The 19,404-nt window shown below is 35.0% G+C and overlaps 1 protein-coding gene across 2 annotated transcripts in view; it reads left to right on the forward strand.

Annotated features, from left to right (window-relative positions):
* Nucleotides 1–19,404, forward strand: part of LOC111504788 (uncharacterized) — a 90,210-nt gene that overhangs the window by 12,337 nt on the left and 58,469 nt on the right. Inside the window, exon 1 of one of the 2 annotated variants that reach the window (XM_074177471.1) lies at nt 9,407–9,678. The exons of the other annotated variant lie outside the window; for it this stretch is intronic. Within the exon in view, the coding sequence (XP_074033572.1) occupies nt 9,624–9,678 (55 nt within the window). The 5' untranslated portion in view covers nt 9,407–9,623. Of the gene's footprint in view, nt 1–9,406; nt 9,679–19,404 lie in introns of those variants that run through there. 2 annotated transcript variants of the gene reach the window in all.

The raw sequence follows: 19,404 nt of genomic DNA on the forward strand, positions 1-19,404 counted from the left end.
CTTAAATTGAAATCAATATGGAGGTGATCAAAGAGTACTTATCTATTTATTTTTTGTGTCAAGTGGAAAAATTCAGAGTTTTCTCACTTGACATTCTCTCGCGTTAGTACGTTCTCCATATTTATATATTTTTTACAAGATATATAATCTTATTATTGTAGTTGTCCTGACGAATGTGTGAAATATATATATATATATATATATATATATATATATATATATATATATATATATATATATATATATATACGATCAATCGCTTCAAAAACACTTCACTTTCTTCGAAAGCTTCTGATAATTCCTCTTCTATATTCTCTGTTTCACTATCACTGTCGTCACTTGTTAAATCAATAATGAATATATTTCCACCATCGATATGGAAGTGCCCAATCTCCATTATATTCTTTTTCAACTGAAATTACTTTTTTAATCCTTTTCCGCTAGTCTTCTTTGGTAATATTAGATACTTTTACTATGATTAGCTCTATTATCTTCTTATCAAATTTTGGAAAAATATATTTAAGCCTTTGCTTTGTTTCAATTTTCTCCAATTTTTGTGAAAACACAAAAATAGGGTGAAGTCTCAGTATGGTGTGTCCATACTTTTCAGCAATACTCTCAAAGGCATACACTTTTTTGAATGTTTTCGTCTGCCACACTTCAAGAAGTTGGTTTTTAGTATATCAATCTTCAAAATACAAATTGTTATCCATTGAGAAACTTTGTATTTCATCTCTCCTCGAATTTTTAGTTGGTACTTTTATGAGCTGTCGCGAATGATAGGAAGCGTTGTCAAGAACTATCACACTATTCGCATCTAAATTTGGGATCAATGTGTTTTCAAACCATACTTTGAAAATATTAGCTTCCATGTTCTTATGATAGTCAACATTGAAGTCCCCAAGTTTTTTTCCACATAATTTCAAAGAATTCGAAACCTAATCTTTACTTTCTCGGCAATGCACAATGATTAGTCGCGATCGTTTGTCTGCAGGCATGTTAGGAGTACACATTCTCGAACCATCAGTCCACCCTTCCGTAACTGTGTCGTGAGTGTCATTCCAAGTTTCGTCCAAATAGAAAATTTGCCGTGGTTCTTGTCTATATTTAGTTACTTCTTCTAAGTATTTGTTACGCAATTCCACTATTCTTCTGCTTTCCATAACTGCTTGACGTTTGTTCATTATTTTAAATCCTAGTTTCTTTATCCAATTTTGAAGACTTTTGCACAGCAGCTCAGGTCATGGCCGGAAGTATTTTTTATTTGTAAAAATTGCCTATTAATAATTATTGGGTTAGTGTATTCATGATTTAAACCACAAATCATTGTTCATATACGGTGGTGTTGAAAATTTGGTGTCATTGGACTAGCTCTCAGATTAAATCTCGACTCATCTGTTCCAAGGCCTAGCTCTTCGAGCAGAAGGCAACACATTGTGAATTATTCCACAGCTTCCTGAATATCGCATCAAACACGGCTCTAGTTTGTATCGCCGAAATCTGGTGTTGTCACTAAGTGCGGCAGTTTATCGTGATTTATATCGAGTATGTGGTCGAAAAGCATAGAGAAAACGTGCGGAAAACTCCAAGCTTTCACGAGTATATTGTAATAGAAATACTTCTTGTCATATATTTGGTGAAACACCACTTTCGTGTAGAATGAGGTTAGGAAATATCACGAACAGATACTTTAACGGTGTACGAAATATTTATGGATGAGCTTTGGATTCGGTTGTCAGGAATTTGTTGGGATTCCAGACACGTACGATGTCGGTATACTAATTATCGTAGACAAAACTTCTTTGAATAGAAATTATTGAAAGTTAGACAAATTAGGTACGGATTTAGAAATAAAGCACATTCATGGTTTACGACATATTTATCTGGCCGCTCATAAGTAGCTAAGACAAAATCAATCTCAAATTTAGGTAATATACAATGTGGTGTTCCGCAAGGATCAGTCTTGCGTCGAATTTTGTTTTTACTATATGTTGATAACCTGACCACGCTGGACATTACAGGAAATGTCGCCCTGATCGCCGATGAATGTATGAATGAATGACTGAATGCTTTATTTATCATCGGATAATCAGATTACAATGTATAAAGAAAATATAAAAATACTGATTGCAGAAAATATAAAAAATGAAAGAATAGTATGGAACATGCAAAAATTTTTACACAGATCTATATATACATATACATTAACATATACATAAATATACACACACACACAGATATATACCTTCATACACAAAATAATATCATAATGAACCCACATCAGGAACCACCAATTTAATACATATACATATTTTATACATATAAATACATAGAAACACATACAGCGTGACTCACGGTCGATGGTAGGTTATACGTTTCTGGAAAACGCAAATCATGATTTTTCTGAAAATTTCACCTCTCACATTTTCTTACCTCTTCTATCGATCTGAAATATTTTCAGCATTGTGATATTTTGTTTGCAATTTTGTTATTTTGAATCATCCTATTCTGTTATTGTCTGTACTTTCACATGTTGTATCCCACAAAATATTACTTTTTACCGAGAAATGACTGATTTTTGATACAGTTGTTCCCTGGAAACTTTGAGCCATAGTTGAGGAAATTATTTTGTAACCTTACAAATTTCCTCTCGTTCATTGGTGTTAATTCAGGATACATTTGGTTGAATTTTTCACACGTTCTGACAATGATTTGATCACTTTGTTCATGTGAATAATAAATAATTTCATAAGAACTTCGTTTGAATAATCGATATTTGCATTCATTTTGGAAGATGATTCGAAACACCGTCGATAACTCTTTGTAAATTACTTATAAAAGTAACCGAACTGCCATAAGCTTGATAATTCCACTGCTACCTAAATCCAAATTCTAAAAAAAAATAATGTTTCTAGAAGAAGCGACTTTATTGAGAAAACTTGACGATTTAGGTATAGGGATATTATATATCATCTTGAAGCATTTTTCACCATCTTTCAATTCACCAAGTAATATACAGGGGGTTTCATTTGAAAAAATGAACTTTTGACTACTTTTATGCACAATGGAAATAATAGTAATTTTAGCACGCCCTGTATAATATGGAGTCGATTTCTTGGTGTTATTTGAATAATTCGAGTTTGTCCAAACTATCATCAAAATATCAAGTTTTCATGTATTGAGAGTACTAATGTACTTAATTTCAATTAAGGCTATGTTTTGGACCATATTTAGCACAATTTATCTTTTATCTCGAAAACAGATAGAGATAGGTATAGGACATTATTGACAAAAAAGTATCAAAATATCAGAGCGATTCCAAAAATGTATTAATATACGGGGTGTTCCATTTGAAAAAATAAAGTTGCTAGGACTTTTTGATGGAAGTGGCAACGCCGCAATGCTGAAAATATTTTAGATCGATAGAACAGGTAAGGTAATGCGAGAGGTGAAATTTTCAGAAAAATTATGCTTTGCGTTTTCCAGAAACGTCTAACCTACCATCGACCGTGAGTCACGCTGTATATACACACATGCATATACATACCCATACACAATTATAATGTTCAATTTGTAACATATTCTTTCAATTTTGTTTTAAACAACTTTATGAACGAAGATTCTTTGGTTTCACTGGGAAGTAGATTGAATTCAACAATAACTTTGAAAAAGACAGATTTCATCGAACTAGCTGTAGAGGTTGGTTTTACATAGGAATTCATTTTACTTGCAGTTCGTGTTGCTCGATCATGGATATTGTTCACAGGAATCAATAGACACTGTAAATAATTGGGCAGTAAATTATTTATCATTTTGGAAATAAAAGTCATTGTTTAAATATAATGATTTTGTTTCACATTAAGCCAGTTGAGGATATCTAACATCGATTTTATATTCGTGTTCCTGTTGCAACCAAGGATAATACGCATTGCTTCGTTTTGTACAATTTACAGTCTGTCATAATTAGATATGTTCGCGTAAATTATAGAACTGCAATAGTTGAAATGAGGCAATACCATAGTTTTGTATACTGTTATCCGACTAGACTGAGATGAAAATGAAGTTATACGTCTCATGATTCCAATTTTTACCTATTTTTTTTCGAAATATAGTCAATGTGTCAATCAAATTTCAGTTGGGTATCAATTACGAATCCCAAATATCTCATTTCCTGAACCCGTTCAATCCGCTGATCATTCATTTTGATATCTAATTCCATAATTAGTAATTTTTGATACAGAAAATTACTGCCAATAAACATATATTTACTTTTAGTTTCATTAACTTTCAGTTTATTGATTTTAAATTCATAAAGAAGTTGATCTATTTCTTCATTCAATGTGTTCATAAGATCAGCGAAATCACAACTATTGAAGTATATCAAGGTATCATCAGCGAAAAGATGAAATTTTCATTTCGTCAGAACAGAACCCAAATCATTTACATATAACAAGAATAAAAGAGAACCTAAAACATTTCCTTGTGGCACACCATAGTTGTTGAGGTGGCACTCTGACTCTATGTTTGCCATTTTGTCATTTGCCATTTCTGTCACGGGCTCCCGGTCTAATACCCAACCGCAAAGACACTATACTATTCCTTGATAGAGTCAACAAAAATTCCGGTAGAAAAATATGCCTTGTGTACAAAACAATCGAAACATATTCAATACGTTGTAACCAGATGAGTTCTCTTCCAGTGGATATCATTAAACGAAAACACAGCCTGAGCCCAGCCGGCATAAAAAAATTAAACATTCACTTGTAATACATTTAATCGTGTGTTTCATCGAATAGATAGCCCTTCTCATTACAGGAGGTGGCATCCGAGTAAATATTTATGTTACATTAGACGCCATACACTCAAAACATCGTTTGTTTTGTTTTTGCGACAGTTGTACGCACACTGTTTTGATGGGGGCTCCTCGTGCCTTTCGGCAACCATGCAGGGTTGGCCTTGCCCAAAAGGAAACTGTACTTTTCACTTGTTATTTGGAGCACAGTGGACCATATTCATGTGAAAATGCTTGTACATGTTTTGGGGATTTCATTATAGGCCACACTGATATTTTACATTTGATATTGAGATGAAGATATGTAACTATAGTGATTGTTAAAGAACTAGGGCTAATGTATGTGTGGGGAGTGACGGAAAAGAGGTGCGAAATAGAGACGTCTTCAGACGAGGGGTGTCTGATGAAGAGGGGGAGGTGTGTTCACTTTATGGCTGACTTATAAATTTTCCTACGTTTAATTGGTGAAAATTTTCATCTTCAATTTTCACAACACCAAACCGTTACATTCAACACCTCGACACGTGTTTCAATTACTAAGTGGTTATCTTCAAGAGAAATACTAAATTTTTTTAAGTTTCATTTCTCTTGAAAAAACACGTGTCGAGGTGTTAAAATAACGGTTTGGTTTTGGGAGAAAACTTCAGTAATATCCATTACTACACCTAAGGTTGCAAACACTGCCACAATTCTGTTAACTGAGTACCCCTTAAGTGATAAATTCAAAAATGAAGACTTATCAAAGATGTATAGATCATGGACATGAGTTTTTTTTCCGACGAAAACATTTCCGAAACAACTTCTTGAAGAACCCACGGTATGCTCTATTACAAGAAAATCACTTTTTGCTGATTAATTTGTACTGCAAACTTTACGGAAATGAAAAATATATTTTTCAAAAAACACTAAGCAACATAATATAGAAAACAGTATGAACAACAACGAGTGTTTTTTTTGTATAATAATAATAGTTACGTTTATTTATACTGAAATAGTATACAAATACATATTACAAAAGTTACATACAATGTTGGTATAGAATAAACTAGTTAACCACAAAAATCATAGATTGCACGTGGAGTTTCATTTACCTAGTATCCCATGTTATGATCTCTATTTGTATTTATATACCGAAAACTCATGTAATACATTATTATAACTGAAATTTGTTTCATCTATACATATGAATATATATGTATGCATATACATACACACACATAAATAGTGTTTCTATTCAAAAATTACAATGTATGTATATAAAGTCTATAAAGAAGAACTGAAAGGAATAAAAAAATCAGTTTTTCTCCAATTTATAATTTATACCTAAGAGCTTAGAATTTCAATCCTATATCTATATATTATGATAAGATCAATACAATGAAAAAATGATCAAGAATATTGAATTATTTTGATATCCTTGTGCACCACATATTTGTCCTAATATCCCATTATAGTAATAAAATCGTGCTTGTTCTCCAGAAAGAGGTCCGCATAGGTGGAATTAGTCTTCTTCAGTTCAAAATTTCTTTCATGTTCGGACATTCTCGTTTGGAAATTCCTTATAGTCCTTCCTACATACACTTTTGGGCATGTTCCTCATCCACAAATGAAAATGTTTGTGAAAATTATCATCATGGATAGTGGTAATAATTTTCATCGAGTAATGGGTCAGTACATTCATTATTATCTGAGAAATTTTCAATATTACACGAAAGAAAATCAACTCAGCCAATTTTTAAAATACTTGCGTCTTCTTATGCTCCACAAAAATCATTTTCATCAGCAAGTTTGAGATCACGTAGTGTAAAAGCAGCTTACTTGCACGAGACGTCTAAGTAGAAAAGTTCTCCGAGATATTTATAGCGAGTTCTTAGTTTCGGTAAAGAGTAACTTGAAAGGTCGGAAGTATCGCAAAGCAGCAAAAGGGTTGATGCACTCGTTCCGTTACTTCTGTTTCGTCTTGTCCGAGAATTTGAAGGGATTTTCTGGCATTGCTATATACTGGAGTGGAGAAATGCGGTTGAAAAACTTTCGTGAATTCGGACCTCATAAAGTCTGTTTGGAATTGAAGTGAGTGAAACATTATTGTTCAGAATACAGTACGGGAAATCGCAAACCCAGAGAAGACCTGTTCGCAAAAGCACAAATACATGCCAAGTTTGTTTGTAAGAGAAACGGTTCAACACAAAAATGGTGTCTGTCGCATAAGTATACGTTAAACATTGAAAAAATACAAATACCAGCGAGTACAGCTATTTGCCTAACGGAAAACAACTACTTCACTCACCAATACCACTCTGGACATTGAATTATATTATACATATATTCACGATCTCCTCAATTACCTTCACAATTGAGAATCATTGTTACTGCATAGCAATTCACTTTATTCCTGTACGTATAATATGATCTAGAAGTTTACCGGTTAAGTGTTTGGTTGTCAAAAAAATGAGCTGGCAATGAGAAGAGAATTTTGGTGATTACGCAGATATTCGCCTTTTCTTCAAAATAACTGACAAACTGACAATGTTATACAAAAAACGCTGTCTGTTCAGAAAATGAAATGATTTTTCAATGTGCCAGATATTTTTCCAATATTCTGAGCAGTTCCGATGTGCAATTTTTGGTATGACCTTGAGCTATCTCAGCGATTCGGTTTTCATTTCCTCAATCATCGTAAAACGCCCTCCTTTCATGGGTCTTTTTTTGCAGGGAGGAAAATCTGATGGATACGGCGGGCTAGGCATGACCACAGTGTTGTTTTTTGACGAAAAATCACGAACTAGCAATGATGAGTGAGCAGGTGCATTTTCGTGATGGGGAAGCCATGAATTGTTTTTCCACAATACCGGACGTTTTCTTCGTATTGCTTCTCGCAAGTGGCGCATAACTTCAAGATACTACTCCTCATTTACCGTACGACCATGTGATAAGAACTTCTGATGCACCACGTCGCAGGCATCAAAAAAAAACAATGGGCAAATCTTTGAACTTGGCCATTTTATGCAATAATGGCTGAGAAAGCAAATAATATTGGAAATTGTCTGCCTATCCTGCCTATCCTGAGGCCACTCCAAAAGTTGTGCAAAATGATCCAAATAACCTGGAACGAAAGCTTCAGCCTTTGTTCCATTTGGGAAATTGGATATTATATGGTCTAAATTGGTTACACTTCACACACTTCATTCATGAATTACGATTTTCAATGTCACGGAATAAGCTTGATCTGCTTATGTCATCGATGACATCGTAATGACATTCATTCACCTATTTGATTTAATCCCAACCAAGAGGAATCTTATTTGAATTGGAGGGGTTATATTTTTAGGAGTGATTAATTTTTGGTAAAGAAAATTTGTGGCTTTCTACTACTCCATCTTGATACAATAAAAAAAAGAATGAGGGAATCTTCCAAAGAAAGGAAGGAAGTAATCAATTTGAAAATAAGTACCTCTATACATGGATGTGTAGATCATGCAAAGAAGTAACTTTCAGACACAAACTGAAAGAAAGTCCTCCTGAAACAGCTACTTTCAAAAACATTGAATTATACGAAAGAAAAAAATTCTTTCGAAACAAATACTTCTATATGAACACTGAATTATACAGAAGATACTTTTCTCTACTCAGTTTGTATTTCAAACATTCGTTGTGGAATAAAAATCTTTGGAAGATTCCCTCATCCTTTTTTTTGTATCAAGAGGGAGTAGTAGGAAGCCAAAAACTTTCTTCACCAAAAAGTCTCGAAATTCTAGTTGGAACATTAATATGACTGATGAGATCAAATGATTCGATAATATCAAGAAATTTGTTATCATTAGAACTTGCATTCACTCCGTCTACATTGAAATCACCACAAAGCAATATTCATTCATATTTTTTCGTAACGAGAACCAGATTAGATTCAAGCCGTGTGAAGAATTCTTTGATATCTGATGATGTTGATCGATAGCGGAGTTACTCATATAACTGACTGCCGAGGATTCAAAACACAGATCCTTGGAAAAATTATTCAGTTCTTGAACTTCTTGCTGCTACAACGTCTAATGTGTTTATATATCATTAGATCGTTCATCATTTACAGCCAACAGAGTATCATCCGCAATCAGATCAATAAATTTACAATCTTCAGTGAATTGGTGTCCTTCAGGTATAGTATGAAAAGAAAAGGTCCTAATACAGTCCCTTATGGAACCATTGTATCAACATATTTCACACTTGAGGGTGAGTCGTTAACTTTGTACAATAGAATGAATAAACATAACTATTTTTCTGTTGAAAGGACATGGATGCAATTAATTTGAACTTGTCTTTATATTTTCATTACTAACACCTCATACCTTCAAATTCTGGACTTCTGCTTGCTCCTATTGGCGTAGTTCAATTATAGAACTAGAGGAATTTACACTTGCGCTAAGCAAATCTCAAACGACGCGTTCGCTTGCCACCATAACACGTCTCAAGATTGGCATAATGAAATAATTGGATAATCTCGACATCTCAACATTGCTATTCGAAAAATTCCCAGAAAAAACGCGCATGCGCTCCAATACCTCGAAGTTATCTCTCTTTTTGGGGTGTCTTCATTCCCGTCCTTCGCTCGTCCCGACGTTGACGGACGCCCGACGTCGCTTTCCGCGTGTACAATACGCGAACACAACATAATATTATTCATATGCGATGCGAAATTGTTTCTATTATGTCGAGTGAACTTGAATTCGCAGTTGATAAAGGCATGACCCGCTGAGATAATTTCGCTAGATTTGCAGACGATGTTATTGATGTTTTGACTAGTTTTGAGTGATGTGAATCAGTGCGACAGTCGGGGAAAATGACATTTCTATGGATATTTGAATTCCTTCTGGTTGCTGGTGTCTTTTTCGCAGGTGGGTGGTGTTTGAAGTGGCTGGTTTGAAATGTTTGTTTCCAGTGGTGTGTTTGGGCCCCATTAGTTTGATGATTAATTGAGGGTCACTTGAATTATTCGATATTGTTATTGCCATTGCAATCACCAATATTAAATATTGGACACTTTTGAAAAAAAACTCCTGTTTTCAAACTTGATAGATGGAAAGAGATGACTTTGTTTTTAGAATAAACCCAATGGTCAACAGTGCATATCGATATCTATCATCGTTTCTGAGTTACAGCATGTTTTATGAAAAAATGCATTTTCGAAAAGTTGCTGTCTCTTTTTCCTTGTCGAAATTTCTCGTTTCTATGAAAACATTTTCAGATCACTTTTTTACGTAGAATTCAATAGTGTAAATAACTAATTTTGTCAAATCAGATATCAATAGTTATTGATGGAAAACTATTTCTTTATGAGACATCGTGTATAGTAATAATAATAATACTACTGGCGCGTCCTCTCGAAAGTATCGGGGCTTCGAGGGATAGGCCTGACTAGCGCACACTAGAGGAAAAAATAATAATAATAATAATGAATCGGGTGGGTCATTTTCAGAAGGGGTGTATTTCAGGGCGATTCCCTCAGTCCCCTTCTCTTCTGCATCTCACGATTGCCGTTGCGCTCAGAAACACTCGAGGGTATAGCTGTGGCACCCCCGAAACCGGAGGCACAAGGTCACCCATTTGTTTTATAATATAATATAATTTTTATGCCTATGGAGTGAAGGATCTCCATCAATCCTTGAGGGTGGTGGAAGAGTACACACATGCTATCGGTATGAAATTTGGGATAGACAAATGTGCAATGGTCCATCTCAAAAGAGGACGATACGGGATCTACAAAGAGGATGTGTAGCTCGTAGATGGAAGCATCCTACACCACCTGGATGCCGGAGAGACATATACTCAGTTCGGGGTGGAACAACGCCGCTCACAAAAGGTAAAAGCAGTGAAGAACTCTCTCCGCGGCAAGTATCAGCACACACTTCGACAGACATGGTCATCGGAACTGTCGAGAAAAAACAAAGTTGCTTGCCGTTCCAATATTACTATACTCGTTTGGACTAGTGAAGTGGACTCGGGAGGAGCTGTATCAACTCCCCGTAAAGACCCGAAAAATGATGCATCTCTATAGGAGTTTGCATCCCAATTCGTCCGTCCCACGGTTCTACTTCCCCGGACAACAGGGAAGCCGTGAACTTTTGAGTTTGAGTGTCTACTTGACAGAATGGTACTGGAAGTCGTCAGGGTTCGGATCCCCTTCTCTGCATGGTCCGTGACCATGAGAGAGTAGGAATTGGGGCATTTCTCTTCAGGGCAGCTGCCCGAGCAGCTGAAGAACTCGGTTTAGTTTTCGACACTGAACGACGTGACCACAACTCTGTCACCGAGTTGGAACCCGTTCAGCAAAAAGCTCATAGTGAAGCCGCAGAGATCACCTCACTTCTGCGGAAACACAAGGATGAGTCAATTCACGGGGTCTTCTTCAATAACATTGAAGACATTGGCTTATCAAAGCGCCTGTCTTTCGCTTTCCTCAGGTCAAGTTGGCTGCAGTCGGAAACTGAGGGGTTCATCATGGTTTGCCAGGATGACGTCTTCAACACCGCAGTCAAGTGATGGGTATAAAGGTTCCTGACACAAGGTGCAGGGCCTGCCGCGAGGCGCCCGAGACCCCAATGCACTTGCTATCAGCATGTCCAGCATATGCCGTCTTGGCCTAGATCCATCAACAAAACGCGGCCCTCAGAGTGCTATATTACCATCTACGGCACCCTTACGGTATTGACGAGACACCGGTGTTGCCCTACGTTCCGGAGGATATTGAATCTGTTATGGGGAACGAGAAGTGTCACATTTATTGGAACTATTCGTTCCCCACCCTCAGGCTCATATAAACTGATAAGTCTGATATAGTCCTTCTTGACCAGTAATGCAAGACGATATTTTTCATGCAGTTTTCAGCTTCTGGCGAGACGAATATCGTCCAAAAAGAGGAGGAAAAACGGATGAAATATCAAGATTTCCTCTTCGAACTCTGCAGACTATCCAGATCACTCTGTCAAGATGGTTGTTCTGATTATTGGAGTCCTTGGTGGAATGATGTCCGCTCTACTCTCGAATCTTAAAATCATACAGGCTTGCCGCACTAAGGCAGAAATCTTAGCCGCACATATGCAGAAAGCTGTCATTCTTGTCTCACTGCGCTTGCTCAGGGCATATGATTCTCAGACCCAATGATCACCCCCACGGTGTGAGGAGTGGTCATTGGTTGATAATGCTGGCGCGCCCTCCCGAATGTATCGGGGCTTCGTGGAATAGGGCCTGACCAGCGCACACTACGGCGAAAAAAAAATCGGCTTTATTGATAATACAAAAAAAAACAATACAACAATACATTTGGAAATTGAAATAAGTTACAGGAGATTCTGGTACCTATTGGCGAAGTCTAGCTCAAAGATACTCTAACCCAACCAACAAGCACCACTCCATAATGCACGCGAACATAAAAAATAAAAAGACAATTAACAGAGATGGTACCACGATGGTACTCTCTGAAGATAGTTGATAAATAATTGAATTTAATCGATCTGATGTTAATTTTTTTTGTGGTTTGAAGGCGTCAACTACGAGGTCATTGGTCTTCTACTATTAGTTTGTTTATCATTTGCTTTCTTGTTCAAATTTTTGAGTATAGCCCAATAGCTTTCATAAATTTTATAATTCTATCCAGACTTTCATTATGATCTTTCAAACATTCCTTCACAGAATTTGGTATTTCAAATCGTTGTTTAGCTTCATCATATTTGACACAAGTTAGTGAGATATGTTTCACTGTTAGCCTCTGCCTACATTGTTAGAATATTGGTTGTTGTTCTCATGAGAGCATGAATATGTTAGTTAAGTTGGTATGATCTATTCTTTTGTGTCTTTGGAACAGAATACCTCCAGGGTGTGATTTTTGGCTTCACCTCTTTCAATTTTGCATCTGTTTCCTCCCATTCAGTTTGCCATAAATCCATAATTTGTTGTTCAAAATAAAGTTTTACGTCTTCCGGTCGAATAGAAATATTATTACATACATCAGGTATTGTTTATTAATTTGTTCAATGAGCAAAAGTTGACATTACTGATTATCATAGATATTTGAATTTCCTAATATCTCTTCAACTGCTCGGGCCATGAATTATAGAGTTTTACAGCACCAAAAAGAAATCATCTCTGAAACTGTGCAGTGCAACTGTGCATTGTGGCATTGTAAATTTGTTTTTATGTCTAATGTTTCTTGAGTGAATATATTCACGCAGAATTAGTTTCTGTATTACGGCACAAAAAAGAAGGCAAAATAAAAACGTAGCAAGAGTAGCCAATAACAATTATATTTACGTGTTAATATTGATAAATTCCAATATTAACTGACTAACAGAAGTGAATGAGATTATAAAGCACATATCAAAGTTACATCCGGCTCGAAGGACCAAAATGTTAAGGAATTGGCATATATCCCCAAAATACCAGATCAAATCGTCAGAGGTTTTCACCTTACCTGCTCTTACTCTGCCGCTTCCGGGTGAAGGGAATGTTTACGCCCAATCAGCAGCGAATAGTGGACTGTAAGGGGTTGATTGCTTAGTGGGTATGTGGATACTTGATAGCACCACCGGCTCGTACGTTTCAACATTCGTACTGTCACTGTCGAACGCAAAAACATTCTGTCCGTCTATCGCAAAAATCTTTTTGTTTTTTGGCTAGTCTCCTTGACGATATGCGCGAGGAAATGAACATGTACGGGGTGATGCCGAATCCGCAATATATTCTGATATGTGCTTATGATAATTATTATAACCAAATATAGTGGGGTTAGCCGATAACTCAACAGTAATCAATTCATGAACAAAACAACCCAAATGATGAATCATACGGTTTTTCACATTGAGCTAGCCGGAGTTTTTAAAGGCTTCAGAAATTGAATCATACTCACGAAGTCCATAAATTAGGCGGCAACAAGAATTTTGCACATGTTGTATTTTTTTTATATGAATCATATAAGTATGGCTTAGCAGCAGACTATCACAGAGCATTCTTTTTAGAGGTTGGCTCAAAATAAAACGACTACAGTATAACAGTTTCAATGACATATAAGCTTATTTCATTGAATTTTTAACATGACTAGTGAATCTAATATCAGTGTCAAGCATCACTCCTAAGTTTTTAGCTGTATTGACAGGAGTCAAGATAGTATGACCTAGTTCTAAATGGAAATTGTTTTCTGCAAATTTACGATTCTTCTGCGATCCAAAATGCATTATCATTGTTTCATCAGAATTAACGGTCAAAATATGTTCACTTGGTAGCCCATTGATCAAATCAAGATCAGTGTTGAAGAGATTTTGTGCCTCAGCATACTCATCGATTTTAAACTGCATGTATAATTGTATGTCATCAACATACGCCTGCATATTTTAATAGAGCTTTAAATTACCTTTCCAATAAAGTAGCATGCTTGATGTCTTGCTAGAGTCATCTTTGAAATACAGACTTTGAAACGCACACTATGATCAAGTAGGCTTTGGACTATGGGACAGAATGCTTCAGTGGTATCTGTAACATTTTTGTTGAAGCAGTGAAGACGCTCTCCAATTAGTGGTCAAACATATTTGCAAGGAAGTATGAGAATTATGAAAAATAAAAAATGGGATATGGTAGTATGTTTTATACAAACCGGGGAAAATGCAGAGGCAGCAAACAATTCGAATCATGAGAATCCAGAAAGAAGACAACTTTATAGAGATATTTTTGCAAGATTGCAACATAACGTGGGTAATTGATAGTGGTCGATTTGAAAAGGAAAGGCCAAAATTATAGGAATCTAATAGGGATCAGAAGTTGGAAGAAATTGTCGTTTTAGGAGCTGTTGAAAACGATCCCAAAACGTCAACGCAAAATTTGAAAATATCAACAAGCCTACCAATAACTAACGTTAGGAGTATTTTGGAAAATCACAAATTGAAGCCATAAGAACCAGAGGGTTCATGAACTCAGACCAGTAGATTTTGTACGCTGCATGACTTCTTGTTTTGCCAGTGGTTCCTGGAAAGTTGTAACAAAGTGTGTGATTTTTCGTTAAATTGTATTTGGTAGAAAATAAGGTTATGTGAGCAGTGCCAGCAGTTTCAACCGCAATAATTTTTATACTTGGGCACAATAAAATCCTCCTTCTATTGTGGAGGAGAGAAGTCAACAAAATATTTGGATTTAGTGTGTGTGCGGGTGATTTCAGGGGTTGAATTATCGTCCCGTTAATTTATAATGACACTTTCACATCTCAGAGGTATTTAGAAATTTCAAGGCAAAATATTGAAGCCCTTGTTGATGCATTGCCACTAATGGAGTTCAGAAAAATATGTTTTCAACAAGACGGGACTTCTACTCACAACACTGCGATTGTCACCAATTTTTAGGCCGCAAATTTTAGTAATAATTAGGTAGCCTACCAAGGGTCCAACCGTTGGCCGGCCAGGTCACCAGACCTAATGCCTATGGACTTTCAACTCTGAATGTTGAAAGATCTTATTTTTAAATTGCCGACCAATTCAAGATAAGAATTGGACGCAACAGAGATGCAAATTTTTGCCTCTTTCACTCCTATTGAAGTAATTATTTCGACAAAAAAAATTCTGAAAAAAATATCGTCTGCGTGTAGGAGAAGCTGGTTGACATTTCGAACACCTTCTATGAAAAAAATGATTTCATTGTTCGTTCTTTATCATTATTATTGTTATTATTGTTGAAGTTTAATTTATCGTTTCTTTTTCATATTCTACCAATTGTGTTTCTTACATTGACAAACAAAAATGACTACCAAAAATATGCAAAACTCATGTGGTGCGTTGACCTGATTTAATTACAGACCGAAAGTAATATGATCAAAACATTTTCCTGAAAAATATTTCCATTCACGAAATGCTTTTTATGAAATCTGCATATAAATCGGAAAATGAAATCATTCATAATAGTCGTTGGAGTGGATTCCCAGAACAACATACGAATGTATTCATGAAAGAAAAATACGCTTGTTGAAATATTGATGAGAGCCAATGTAATGAATTCATCCAGAGGAACTTTTAAATCATTTTTCATAAATGAGGTGTGTTTTTTGGAGAACATTTTTTTGTGGAAGACTCACTTCCTAATGTTTTTTTTGGGTAAATAACCTTCTACAATCTGTTTATTGATGTATGTCAGAAGAATTAGAAACATCACAATTTGAGGCAGAAGTTTCAGAGTAAATTTCTGGTTTTGAGAACGGAAAAAGATTGTTTTCCGTTTTCAGAAACATAGACCCCTGAAGAAAGATAAGTATGAATATTTAATTTTTTCAATCGATTTTTTGGGGGTGAACTTTCCAATTTGCTCTTCACGGACGATTTTGAATTATTCAAAGAAATCAAAAGTCAAGATGATGTGATTTTGCTACAAAATGACGTAGATAGAGTTTATGAGTGGTCCCCGTGAAATCGCTTCATATTTGATGTTGACAAATGCTTCAGTATGTCAATTACTAGAAAAAAACTACGGAATGATTTTCAGTAAAAGAACAATGAATATTCAGTCAAAAAGACAGAATGTAGAGATTTGGGAGTTCCGCTGGAAGAAAAACTCACTTCTGAGCAACATATGACCAACATTATAATAATAATAATAATCTTTATTCAATCCTTACAGATCATATACAGCATGATAAAAGATACGTCACAAATAAAAAACCGTGTGATAATAGACAAATTCACAATTAACAATATTAAAATATCACAATTTATTAGATTTGTTCACATATACATGAAAACATGTATAACATTTTTAATCATACATATGAGCAAACACATTATCATTTTGCATCAAGAAATTCTGTGATACTATATATACTTTGTCTCGCAAATGTACTTTCAATTTTGATTTGAAAATGTTTTGATTCCGTTGCTCTCTCAGGTTTGCGGGAAGATGATTGAAAAACTTCATACCTCTATATGAGGGGCTTTTTCATAGGATGATGAGCTGTGTGCAGGAATTCTGATAAGGTCTCCGATTCTAGTTGGGTAACCATGGCAATGAGAAACTGTTTAATACATCTCAACATGTTGCATAAATAACATTATACATTTGAAAACATAAATACATGGAACTGTCAAAATTTTATGTTTTTGAAAATATGGTCGACACGATTCATCTGGTTTCAGACTGAAAATGAGTCGAATAATACTTTTTTGGGAAACAAATATTCTGTTTGAGTTACTGGAGTATCCCCAGATGTTGATGTCATAGGATATGTTACAGTAGATTAGAGCATAATATACATTGATGAGTTGATTGGTTGTGAACATATTTTTTAATTGCAATAAAGCATAGTAACCTGTGTTCACTTCTTTGCTTATGGCATCAATATTATTTTCCCAACTTATTCTACTATCTATATAAGTTCCAAGAAATTTCGTAACCTCAGAAAGATGAATAATGCTATTTTTGACAACCACTTTAATATCAGTCACAGATCTCCACCTAGAATGGAAATGCATACAGACTGTTTTCTCTGCATTCACTATCGAAAAATTTCTCTCACGTCAATTCATGAATTCTCCTGCTAAATTATTTAGTTTTTTTTTGTAAGTCTTCAGGACTATCTGCATCAATGGCCAATGTGGTATCATCTGCATATATGACTACTGAATTTGAACTGATATAGTCAGGTAGATCGTTTATGAATAACAAAAAAATAAGCGGCCACAAGATCGATCTCTGAGGAACTCCCCGGTCCATCTCATAATATTGAGATATATGCTCTCCGATTTTAATTGATATTTTCCTGAAGCGCATGTATGCTATCAGCCATGACAAAAAATTTCCACGAAAACCAAGGGAATATAATTTACCTTCGATTATCTCCAGGTCAGTAATGTCGAATGCCTTCGATAAGTCGAAGAAAAGTGCTCCCACATATTTCATATAAACAGAGCATATATAATGTTTGTCTTCATCATTAAGAACTCATTCAAATTCACACAAACATCCACATGACTATACATAATTTTCAGATGTAACATCCAAACATTTTTTAATACTGAAATACAAATCATGAAATGGCGCTCCAGGGCGACTTCATTGATTACAGTGGCGCATTTGCTTTTTCAGCTGCAGGAAAACCCAGAAAAACCTGCAGCACCACATCATCTGAAGATTTTTATAATGCATTTGTCCATAGTATACTGGAATATGGTGCAATAATGAGGTCTCTTTACTATTCGGTTCATAAAAATTAAATTGAAAAGGTACAGAAAAATTCTTGAGATTTCTACATAACAAAAAACATGGTGAATATATTTTCAATCTCAGTTATCATACTTGAATGATTGCTTTTCTATCATTTTTCTTTAAGCTATTGCATAATAAAGTAGATAATCCACACCTGTTGTCAAAACTTCTGAACTGCAGTACATATTTCAATGATAGAAGAAAAGATATATTTGTTTTGCCCAAACCTCGAACCAATTTAGGTTTAAATTCCCCACTTCACAATATATGTTCACTTGAAAATTGTTTGAGGAATATAAATTTCTTTGTCAAAGGTAGTGTGAAAATATTGAAATTGAGATGTCATCCTTAGAAATTATTACTAATTGTAACTGAGAGTCAATTCAAATGAAGAAGGTACCTTTGTCATTTTCAACTGAATGTGTCTTTGAATTTGATTTTGATTCAGATGATTTGAAGTAACTTTAGTATGTCATTGTATTATATTGAGAATGGTTATTTTAATAATTTTTGATATTGTTATCGATTATTGGAACTGCTTGTTCTGTAGCTAACTTAATGAATAAAATAAAATAAATCACACATCAGCAGATTCTCTATTGAAGCAGCTTTGTTTAGTTTTCAAATATTGAAGGTTATATACACAAAAAACAGTTAGAAAAGCTTTGTTTGTTTTATAGTGAAATCGACTAAGTAATATTGGGGAATTGGTACAGATGTTTTTCGTGATACTTGGCAGATTGTCTTTTGTTAGGAATTGTTTATGTAAAAAACTAGGCCGGTTGCTTTCGAGAAACTGTATATTATCTAATGATGACATTTTTCTGATTGAAATGCTAAAACATTTTCCTGGAAGGTTCAGTTTCAAGAAAAATGCGTTTGAGCAAATGTGAAATACAGGGTGTTCATTGAACATACGGCAAAAATTTAAGGGACTATTTCTTGGACTATTCTTAGACGATTCTAATGATGATAATTGATATCGCACTTTGTTTCGAAGAGACGAAGCGGAATAGAATTTCGACGACAATAAAGATTTATTACCAAAAATTACGTGTAATGTTCTCTAACATATTTTGAAAATGACTATCCCTCCGCTCGGATGCAAGAAACCAATCTTCTTCTCATCGACTCTCGAACTCTTTCAAAAAAACCAGGATTGTTTCTGAGCGCTCTATCAAAAATCGTCCAAAGACAAAATATCCTCAGAATACTCAAAGGAATAGTCCCTCAATTTTTTGCCGCATGTTCAATGAACACCCTGTATAGCTTCGAATAATTTTTTTGCAAATGGCAACATTTGAAAATATAATATGATGTTAGATATTATCGAAGTAACCAAAAGTACAATGAAACCTCATATGGAATTAGTTGATGATTTTTTATTTTACTTT

This window comes from Leptinotarsa decemlineata, unplaced genomic scaffold, assembly GCF_025532065.1.
Source record: "Leptinotarsa decemlineata unplaced genomic scaffold, Ldec_3_MD MMD2_tig00002974_RagTag_RagTag, whole genome shotgun sequence".
NCBI classification, from domain to species: Eukaryota; Metazoa; Arthropoda; class Insecta; order Coleoptera; family Chrysomelidae; genus Leptinotarsa; species Leptinotarsa decemlineata.